This window comes from Mus caroli, chromosome 16, assembly GCF_900094665.2.
Source record: "Mus caroli chromosome 16, CAROLI_EIJ_v1.1, whole genome shotgun sequence".
In the NCBI taxonomy this organism is placed as follows: domain Eukaryota; kingdom Metazoa; phylum Chordata; class Mammalia; order Rodentia; family Muridae; genus Mus; species Mus caroli.
In genome coordinates, this window is record NC_034585.1 from 82543591 (window position 1) to 82555314 (window position 11724).

The window sequence follows — 11724 nt, forward strand, 5'->3', positions numbered from 1 at the left end:
AGGAAGGAAGGAAGGAAGGAAGGAAGGAAGGAAGGAAGGAAGGAAGGAAGGAAGGAAAGAGAGAGTGAGAGACTCTGGGGGGGATCAGGCATGGGATTTTGAAGTTTCAAATCCCACTCACAGTGACACTCCTCTTCCAACAGGAATCCACCTACTCTAACAAAGCCCAACATCCTAATATTTCCCAACACTTCATCCACTGAGGACTAAGCATTCAAGAAGATGGGTCTATGGGGTACAGTCTCATTCGAACTGCCAGAGTGATTTAACATACTCTTGCCAGAAAACGTTAAGACCGTGTGTGATAAGATTACCAGTGACGATGGCAGGCTGCTGGGCATCTCATGTGGATGTGATGGATACAGAAGATACTGAAACCATAACCTCACAAACCAAGGAATAAACAGCAACAAAAGACCTGTCAGGAGCCCTGTGCCATGAGTCCAGCGCTGGGTTGACTGTCAGTGACTTACTGCCTTAAGGACTCAGTGCTTTGTATTCACATTGGCATACAAAGTCCAGGCTGCTTTCCTTAAATCCAGACCCTCCTAGTCACAACTCCACTTGCTGTCTCCATGGGTCTAAAATTCAGATTTAGCACATCCATGCCCAAGGACTTGATATCTGTGATGCTTAGTTTCTAATGTTGACATGCCACAACCTAAAGCCACCTGAAAAGAGAATCTCAATTGAGGAATCATGTAGAAGAGGATGACCCATGGCATGTCTTTGGGGGATTGTCTTGATGATTAGTGGGGATGGGAAGACCCAGCCCAAGTATGGAAATGTCAATCCATGGGCTGGGTCCTGAATTGCATGAGTGAAGGATGCAGACAACTTACATTCATTCATCTCTCTCTGTGTCTCTGTGTCTCTGTGTCTGTGTGTGTCTCTCTCTCTGTGTCTCTCTGTCTTTCTCTTTCTGTCTCTGTCTCTCTCTGTCTCTGTGTCTCTGTCTCTCTGTCTCTGTCTCTGTCTCTGTCTCTCTCTGTCCCTCTCTCTCTCTCTGACTTCCTGCCTTGGCCCCCTATGAATTGTTATGGACTGTAATCTGGAACTGTAAGCTAAACAAATTTTTTCCCTTTTCCTTCACTAAGTTTCCTTCAGGAAATTTAGCCACAGCATCAGACAGGAAAGTAGGACATTATCTATTTGTCTTCCTACAGGTTAGCAGCACTCAACCCTTTACAGCTCAGATGGTGGCAACTCTGTCCTTTGGTTCCTGTCAAAGCTGAAGAGACTAACTTTTACTCCCCACCCCATCTCCTGACCTCCACTACCTCAAGATATTATTATCATTCTAGAATTTTTTTTCAAACTCACAGGTATGAGAAGTCATAGCTTGCCTTGACTTTATGGTAGCATTAATAGTTCCTAAGACAGATCATAGATTTCATGCCTTAAAAATTTAAAAATAAGCTTACCATATGGCATTTGTCTCATGTCAAAGGAATGCAGTATGTTTTCCTTGACATATGACTCGACTGAAATGCCAGCCAAACTTTGTTACTTTAGGAGAGTATGGGAGTTCACTCCATTCCTGTCGCGTTAGTCCATTGAGGCAAACGTCTGCAACCCGAGATTCTCAGAGTTTTATACTTCAAAGTCAGTGTCATGCTGGCACGAAAATACTGATGCGCACACAAGACAGCTTTAAAAAGCTGTCAAAGCAGGGGGGAATGACAAGTTGGGGTTACCCATGATGGATGCTGCTTACACAGCTTTCTCAAAGACTTCTCACTCTTTGATCCATCATTCAAACACACCCCACACTACAGTGTAAATGGGAGCAAGAGAAGTGGCGTACAGGAGAGATATGCAAATGGGAACCACACTCAGACATTCAGAGTGTTAGGCCTGTTCAGCCTCTGACCTGCTCCCAGTGCTTGGCGCTCTTACCCCAATGCTAGCACCTCCAATTCCTGGCTTGATTTCTGTCATGACCACTGTCACCTACATAGAGTGCTTTATCAATACAACAACCTCCATTAATATATTGTTGATTTGATCCTCTTCCATACCTTCTCCAATGACTTTCCATTTCACACAGAGCACTAATTCTCCCAGGGGTCTCTAGTACCCCAGCATGGGCTTCATCAGTTCCTCTCTCCTGGCCTCGTCTACCACCAATCTTCTCTAACTCAGTTCCAATTACATTTACTTCTTCCCGAGCTCTATAATGTATAAGACATGCTTTCTCCAACACTAGCAGCTAGCTTAGCTGGAGCCCTCTGGTACTATATAACTCACCTCCTCACCAGTCTCAACATTTTGCTCAAAGGTCACTATTGTAAGGTGGTGTGACATGGTTCCAAACACTGGAACTTGCACTCCAGCTTCCCTACTCTGCTGCTCTTTGTCTCTTCCACATAATTTATCATGTTTGAAACAAAAAACCATACCACTTTGTTGAGGGTGAACGAATAGACTGTTCTTTAGGTTACCATAGAAAATAAACGAGCGAAGTCAGTGTTTTCTCTTTTATTTTGGTTCACGGGTGAATGACAAGAGCCTGGGACAATCTACAAAACACAGTAAATACTCAGTGTATATCCAGACAGAATGGAACAGCATAATTAAATATAAAAAAATGTTCTCATCAGATGGAATCAAGAGGGTACGGTGCAGTATGATTTTGAGTCCTGCAGGAAGTAGTCTACTTACCACTGGAAACTAAATCTTGTCTTATAGAGGGCAGTGAGGAGTCTATGGTGAGGCCCTTCTAAGACAAGAACCCTACTGTCTGTGGCCAAGAGCGAAGGTTTTAAAACAGTAAGAGATACTCTTCCAAGAGTCCTATTGGCTGGTCAGAAACCCAGAAACCAGAGCTGCTCCCCTTGATTCTTCATAAGGGTTTAGCCAAGCTTCATTGCATGGCCCTGCTCTGCAGAAATGTAGATCCCAATGGTGGTCCCCTTCCCCCAAAGTCTCCTCCTTTTGTCTTTTGCAGTTGAAACATTCCGACACTTAAACTTCACTCACATACCCTGCACTTGAACATTCTTATTTATTGACCACACAAGAACAATGGCCAGGACAACTGAGCAGTAGAAAGAAGATCTAAGCACAAGGTAAGCCAGAGACTAGAGAGAGCATAAATGAAAGGTCCCCTCTACTGTTGCTGCATATGTTTGGGGTAGGGACTAAATCCTGTGCTTAATGAAGTCTAAAATAATGATCTAAAATCCCTTACTCATATATTAAAATTCTTTAGGATATGAAAGACTTTTTAAAAATCTTATCTGTGTATAGGTAGATTGTGTGTGTGTGTGTGTTGTATCTGCTTAATATATGCATGTGTGTGTGCTGGTGCATGGACCCATGTACACACAGGATGCATGAAGGAAGATGTCAGGTGTCGTCCTTTATCACTTGCCACCTTACTCTCTTGAGATGCATCTCTAACTGAAGCTACAGTGAGACTGGTGACCAGAACACCAAGCTAGGCTCCTGTTTCTACTCCCTCCACGTTGTGCTGTGGTTTGAAGCACCAAGGTATCATGCTTGGATTCTTATGGGTGCTTGGGCCTGAGGTCCTCAGCCCTGCACAACATTTTTCTCCACTTAAGTATCTCCCTAGCTCCTGTGTTTGGGGAAATTTTAATGATGCGTTAATTCTTGAGATGCCATTGGAGGGTTATTTTACCTCAAGGTCTTCTCACCAGCTGTTCCTGGTAGAATTTTCTATCTAGGTATCTATCTCCATTGCTTGGTCATTTTCCTTCTTTTGAAGTTTTACTTAAATATTTAGTATTAAGTACTACCCAGATATCCTTATATAAATTTTCAAATCTCCTCCCTGTCCAGTCCCTCTAACATCATTAGCTGATTTTGCTTTTTTCATAACATTTGCTACTATTTATATATGAAATATTTACTTTTGTGTTTTGTTTAGATAAACAGGCTAGAGAACTCAAAAGGTCAGAGATATTTTTACTTGAGCTTTGGAATATTTTTGCTATTAGTAAGTGCTTATAACAAGGGTGTCCATCATTGAAAAGACACTCTTCTATCATTCTGTCTCCCTACCTACATTGTGTATGCATGTGTGTGTGTGTGTGTGTGTGTGTGTGTTAGAGAGAGAGACAGACAGAGACAGAGAAACAGAGAGAAAGAGAGAGAGACAGAAACAGAGAGACAAAGAAACAGAAAGACAGAGAAAGAAACAGAGAGAAAGAAAGACAGAGAGACCGATGGAGAGAGAGAAGGAGAGGGAGGTAGAGACATTTATTTATATTTTCATACTTGTCTTCATTTTAGACATTACCCAACGAAAGCAATTGCCTTTTTATGACAAAACCAAAGAACTTGTAGTTGGGAAAGGGAGCCAGTTAGAGCACAGTGAGAGGAAGCATATCATGGACTATGCATGCTCTGTTGCCTTGCTCGCTGTCCCCATTATCTCCTGAACATTGCCATATCTGTCTGGATATGAGGAAGTTTAAATAGAATTGACAGGGACGGTTAGGGTCAAACTCTAACATGGTTGTCTTGAGTTAGTCACAAATGGAAGCCTAGGCATGAGTGTGGTTTCCTCATTGAAATGTGGATTAGCACTTGCTTGCTTGGAGCTGTAGGTGTTTGCCTAACCAAGTGTAATGGAACACTGAAATCCCACCCTCTCTGGCCTCCAACTTCATGTTTCCTTGTAAAAAAAAAAAAAGTCATTCTTAGAATGTCATTGGTTTAAAGGAAGCAGCAACAGTTTTAGTTATGAGTGCCCAGTAACAGTGTTGGGGCTTAGACCCATGACATCACAAAATGTAACACCTTTTAGCCCTAAGTTCCTTGAATGGGAAGAGAAGAGGTTGGAAGGTTTCAGGAACAAGGATTTTCTACATTTCTACCACCACCTTGTCCTCCAACTCTCTCTCTCTCTCTCTTTCTCTCACTCCCTCTCCCATACTGTGAGATTTGATGGTGAGATTCTTCACAATGGCAACCCGAGACACTCATTCTTTCCTTTGTCCCTTGAAGAGTCAGTCCAGAAAGTTCTCCCACCTATGCCACGAAAAAGGAACACAACACTGTGTCCTGATTTAGGTTACTCCATGTCAAACAAAATAGTAATTTTTCAGTCTGTGCTATGCTCTGAGTGATTCCATTATTATAAAACAGCAGTTTGCAACCATACTGAGTATAATGTTGGCATGGAGCACCACTGTACCTTGCTTGTATGAATAAACTACCAACAATCCAGAATGAGCCGGGAGACAGAATGTTGTTAAGGTGTTTTTGCACAGGCAACATCACCATTTATGACTTTATCAATTTAATATTAAGTCAGGAACACATGGATGCATTAGTGTTTTAAATTCTTCTATAAAAATGGTTAGGACTGAGCCCTTAGCACACTTACCAACCAGTAGAATGTAGAGGCAATTCAACTCATATAAAAGAAGAGTCATTTAATCCTTTAGTCCATTGACACCCACCACCCTCTCAAAAGACCATATGATGCATATGCAACATTATCAACAAGTAATGAACCCCCAATTCTCTGCCTAGGGCTTCAGTTTGTGACAAGGCTTTGCTTGACACAGCTCCCTGAAGTATTCATTTACCTGGACCCAGCCCTGGCTTTAAGAACATCTCTGTGCATGTTTAAAGCTGTGTGGCTTAGTTCTGTAATATCTAATCCCAGTAATGGTCTTCTTGGCATCTCTATCAGCACTGTGCCTATGCCTTCAGCAAGTCCCCTTCAAACCCTGCAGCCTTTGAACCCTCCTAGTGACATTCTGTAGTATTTATGTAAAGGGAAATATGATCTAAAAGCTAATATTAGTGATGGGAATTGCACCAAAAGTCCCTGTGATTGCCAATGGCCACTACCAAGTAAAATTAGTAGTGTTCAGTGTACTAAAGTCAGCATAATTGATGTACCTTCTTTGATTATTATAAAAATGCAAGCATGATTATTTCTGACACAGTTTATTCACTTCAGAAAATTGGTCTTGTAGTTGGCTCTTCTGATTCCTATCAATATCAAATCTCCATTTTGGCCTTTCACATTTCTACACAGGTGTCCATCCTTCATTCAAATTAAGTATAAAAATAGACAGAGCTTTAAGGATGGGAACAATAGCTTAGTGGTAGAAGAGTTGTCTGCTAAGTGCAGAACCCCTGTAACACACATACCTTCTCATATACATATATACATGCATGCATGTGTACATAGATACATACATGCATGCATTCATTTGTGTATGCATACATAAAATGAAGCTTAGGGTTCCCCGAACCTTTTAACATGTCTTCTAAAGGATCAAGACCTTATGTGAAAAGATGGTTAAGTAAATCCATTATTCCTTTCTGTTATAATTGTGTTTATATGTAATGGTTGTTAGTTGTGACTTTTGTGATGATAAGGAAAGGCGCTAGCCACTTTTTTCCTACACTGAAGAAAATTTGTCAAGCAAACTAAGATGGTGCCCTGGGAAAATGCACCGAGAATGAGGGGAAGACTGATGGAGATGGATTTGACAAACAGGTAACTGTGAAAGAGGAGCTCGCCAGCTTCATAGGCGTGGCTAAGCCTCAGCCTTTACACGTGTTTTGTCCTCCCTCCCATTTCTTTCCCCTTCCTTCCTTTCTCCTCCTCCTTTCTTGTGCATCTTTATATTTGATATCAGGGTAGAGGCCCAGGATCCAGTCTAGCCAAGCATATATGCCTTTATAAATAAGATTTTATTGTCATATACCGTGTCCACTCATCTACATATTATACATGAACACTTAGCAAAGTAGTTGTGTCCAAGAACATATGACCGCGATACGGTGCTGTGCGTTTTGCTGTTTATGTAAAGAGTTTGCTGGCGTAAGTGGCAGGGGCTACATTTGGCTGAACTTGGTCTTGAGAAAGCAGAAAGGGCTGAATAGACTCCATGCTGCATTTGGTATTCCTCTTCCCGGCTTTCTGCTGTGTGTTACGGGAAAGAAGCCAGTCTTCCACAGGGGTCTAATGAACCAGAGAGAGGTCCTGTGAACAGCAAGTTCTCAGGTTGTCTCAAATCACCACAGCGTGTGAGACTGGGAGATAAGAGAGTGATGTGAGCACCCGGGGACAAGGAAGGGAAGAGACAGAGCACGCCAAAACTTCGCTCTTTCTACAGGCGCTCTAGAGCCTTTCTACACTTTAACTTGTAGGGGACCTCTGCTTGCAAGCATTGAGTCCATTGAATTTTGTCCTTAGAGACTTGCATGCTGCTCCCATTGACTTCAATGGGAGTAATGGGGCATTTTGTCCCACGACATCTGTGCTGGCTTCAGGCTATTTAACAAACTCCTACTAAACAAATCCCACTAAAGTGTTCTTTAATGGGTACTTAATTCTGTTGTGGAAGTAGGTGCTGAGCACACCTAAGTCCTCTCTTTCCCTTCAGGTTTGCTGTTTTCTCCTTTTTATGGCTTGATAATTACTACACTGGAGAAGCCTGAGTCAGGTAGTATCAAACCCACTCCGAGTCACCGGATGTCTGCTTTTATCGATCTCAGTTGATCTGCTTACCCTGTTGGTTCCAATTTAATGGTTCAATTGATTATTCATTTACATTTTTAATGTTGCAGGCAAAATCATTTTAACATGAATCATCTCTAACTTAATGGGTAACATACAGAGTCATTTGGGATATTCATTTCAACAAGTATTTATTGAGCATCTGAGCTTAGATGAGCCTACCAAGGATAAAAGGTCATTCTGGTTTATGGTCAACACTGACAAAAAAATGATGTGCTGATGTTTTTGCTGCGCAAAGGGGGATGCTACTCTCAATGAATTCCCAGCTGTTTAAAGGTAGTTAGGACATCAATTTTTGTATAATTAAATTTTGTCTGCATATACCTTAAAATCTATAATGCCCACATCATTGTTTGAACTTGTTAAGTACAGGTATATCTATAATTTATTTTCCTGTTAGACGATATTGCTTTGCTGGAGATGTAGAAAGCTTGAATGCTTATACCAAGGCGAGTTCTCTAAAGGGAGAGCTAGTTTGATTCTATTAGCTTGCAAAACTCGTTACCAAACACAGCAACGTGGAACAATCTAACTGCACTTGGGTCTCACTGTAATGTTTTACCTGAAGGCTCTTTAAATATACTCTGTGGAGTGTATTTTGTAACATGACATCACACTGTATATCAAGCAGGTGAAGCTAAAATCACAGCCGCTGGTGGCATACCCTTCTTAGTAGGAACTGCTTAGTGTATCGTATTTATGAGTTATATGTCTAATCACCTAGGGCTTTCACTTGTTTCTAAAATGAGAAGAGGCATAGAAAAATGCATAAAGGGGGTACTTCTGATCATAGTAGTCACCTTTAGCTGACAGTACAAATGGAGCCAGAGTTTAATGCTGAACAGAGGGTGCATGGAACTCATTTGCTAGGGAACAGCGTGAGCTAATGCTTGCTGGAAAAGGCAGTGAAAAACGAAAAAGTGCCAAAATGCTTGGAAAGGCCTTCTTTTGCTAATTCTCACTGCCAATTTCATTAGTCTTATTATGAACCAGGCAGAAGAAGAAAGGAGCTATTCTAAATTCTTAGGAAAAGGTCAGATGGTCAATAGTATTAGTCTTTGTGCATGAAATTATTGAACTCTTTTTTTCTATGTACCTGGTCTATAACAGGGAACAGATTCTAAGCAGAGCTAGAAGTTCAGATCTTAGGGATGCCTCATGTTGTAGACATGCAAACACATCACTGATAGGGAATGTGTAGTGCTTCAATTTCCAAACCCCTTCTCTTCCCTTGGTGCTCCGAGGGGAGTTGAGAAAGGCAACATCTGAATGTGGTCATGGACAATGAATGACTTTACCTCTGAGTGTGGAGATCAACCTGTGCCCCGCCCCCCTGAGTTGCTAGGTACTGCAGAAGCATGTTATGTTTTGCTTTTCATTGTGGCTTGCTTCAGTCTGCTTTGCCCTGAGAGACCTTCCCTAGAAACTTCCTACCAGGTTCTCTACTTTGACTTCTCTGCCCTCTTTGACATTCCTTGCCTTTCTAAGCCTGTACAGGCACGTTATAAATTACATATATTCAAATGGAGACTGATTGACTGTGTGATGTACAATTCATAATTGAGAATTAACATTACTAATCAAGATTGGAATAAACAACAACAAAACCCCTTAAATATCAAGGAAAGCCCCAGCCATAAATATCAAAAAGGAGATTCTCTGGAAAATTGCTGCTAATGAGAATGCTGCCTGCACCTTGTGAATTTATTGTTACTCAATAAATTCTGACATGGCAGAAAGACACAACTGTGTTTGTTGATGCGTAACACACTCAGCACAAGGAGGGGCCAGACTCTAAAATAGAGTACATAGAAAAAAACTTTCGACTTCTTAAGGAATGGTAGCTCATATGAGCAGTATATGGGCAGTAGAGAAACTTTAATATGTAGATGAAGGGAGATTCACTGGTTCTAGTTAAACAAAGGTAAGATAGGGCTTGGAAGATACTTTGGTTGGCAAATGGAGAAATTTGTTTGGATTTCCAGTACCCAACTTAAAAAAGGGGGGGCACTGTAGTGTACATTTGCAATCTCAGCTTGAGGTACAGGAATGGAAACAAGAGGGTCTCTGGTGCTTACCATCTTAGTCTAGATTACTGGTTTAGTCTCTCTAGATTCAGAGAGACCCTGTGTCTTCGAGTTTTGCTACTGTGAACAGACACCATGCCCAAGGTAACTCTTATAAGGACAGTATTTAATTGGAGCTGGCTTACAGGTTCAGAGGTGCAGTCCATTTTTTTTCAAGATCGGAGCATGGCAGCATCCAGGTAGGCATGGTGCAGGAAGAGCTGAGATGTCTACATCTTCATCTGAAGGCTGTTAGTGGAAGACTCACTTCCAGGCAGCTAGGATGAGGGTCTTAAAGTCCACACTCACAGTGACATTCCTATTCCAGCAAGGTCACACCTCTAAATAGTGCCACTCCCTGGGCCAAGCATATTCAAAACATGACACTCTGACTCAGGAAAAGAGAGAGAGGAGGAGGGGGGGAGAGGAAGGGAGGGAAGACAGGGAGAGAGAGAGATAGAGACAGAGACAGAGAGAGAGACACAGAGAAAGAGAGTCCCATACCTGTGCTGTCTTCGTACACCACCGTCACTGTTTTCCAGTTGTAATAGAGGACCAGATCCAGGACTGCCCTGCTGATAGCTGCATAATCTGGGTAGAGGTTGATGTAAAATAAGTCTCTGTTGTCCACAGAAGGGTGTTTCCAGCGAGTCTGAATGTGTGGGACTTCCAGAGCATTGCAAATAGACTGTACAGCACTGACGGAGGAGCTGTGGGAAGGACCGAAGAGGGCGGCCACCCCAAGAGCCAGTTGGTCGCATGCTGGTAATATCCAAAGACAAGGGAAGGGATTATGAGGGAGGGAAAGCAGGGAAAGGGTGAGAATGAGAGAGAGTTCTATGAATTTGCGTTTTCCTTATATGGTTTCTCTACTTAATTGTCAGAGAACCCTCCATAGTTCCCATCTGTTTGTTGCTATCATTTCTTTCCAGCTTTTAATAATTTTTCATAGTAAAATACTGATCAGTATAAATGTACATGCGATCAGCAATAAATCATAAAGCCAACTCCCTGCAAATAAAAACGAGTTACTCGTCTCAGTTCATTACCTTCATCCAGATGAAGGCTAAATCCTTGACTTGATCCCATGAGCACTCTCTGAGCTAACTAGCAAACCATTTGTCAAATGAATGTCCTATGAATTAAGTTCTGACATATGGTAGGATGACAATGGAAAGATTAGTGTAGACAGAAAGTGCAGAAGACCTTGTGGGTGACTATAAAATGTGTCAACTCTGACATCTTTCTGAAGTTCAGATAGGGGTTTCTGCACTTGTTTTTCTTACATAATTTTTCTACTTAACTATTAAAGAACCCCCTATAATTCCCACCCCAAATTGCTATTTTTGCTATCTTTTCTTGTAAAATACTGATAAGTGTGAATGTACATGCGATCAGCAATAAATCATAAGACCAACTCCCTGCAAATAGAAATGAGTTACTCAGATAAGGCTTCCAGATTATTGAAATATTTGTAGAATGCATCTAAGCAGGAAGGATACCTAATTAGTTACAATGGAGTGGCATGACCTAAAGGGATCTTTAGAAGGCACTTGGTCTACCCCACTCATTTCTTACACAATGGACCTAGTCACGGCCATGGGAAAGTGACAGAGTTGAACCAGATCTTGAGGACTCTAAGTCAAGGTCAGGCCTCCTTCTCCTTCTATTATCAGTCAATCATAATTAAATTGGACATTTAAGATCTTATTCCTAATATTTTTGTTGTTATAAGAACCGAAGTATCCATTATGAGAAATTAGTATTAATATTAATATTATTAGTATTAGAATATTTACAATGTAGGGAAGGCCATAGACTGTCATCATCCCACTAACTTGGATCAATGCTTACTGATATTGCAGAAAACTAGGATTGCTATTTCAGCGTAGTGTGAGACATTGGTGCCTTTATTGAATGAAGAATACAACTTTCTCCCTTGGGTGTTGCAACCTTAAGAGCATATTTCCACTGTTGGGAAAAGAGATCACTGGGAAGAGACGCTGTCATTTATCTAATCCACTCATACATTTAAGTGTTGAAGCTCCTCTTAATTTTTGACCATGATAAGTCATTTTTCAATATTGGTATTTTTCTCTGTTTCGTTTTTGTTTTTTGTTTTGTTTTGTTTTGTTTTGTTTT

General features: G+C 41.2%; 1 protein-coding gene across 1 annotated transcript in view; it reads right to left on the reverse strand.

Annotated features, from left to right (window-relative positions):
• Grik1 (glutamate ionotropic receptor kainate type subunit 1) overlaps positions 1 to 11724 on the reverse strand; it is a 386955-nt gene that overhangs the window by 139970 nt on the left and 235261 nt on the right. Inside the window, exon 3 of the mRNA XM_029470320.1 lies at positions 10087 to 10344. Coding sequence (XP_029326180.1) covers positions 10087 to 10344 — 258 coding nt within the window. The remainder of the gene's footprint in view (positions 1 to 10086; positions 10345 to 11724) is intronic.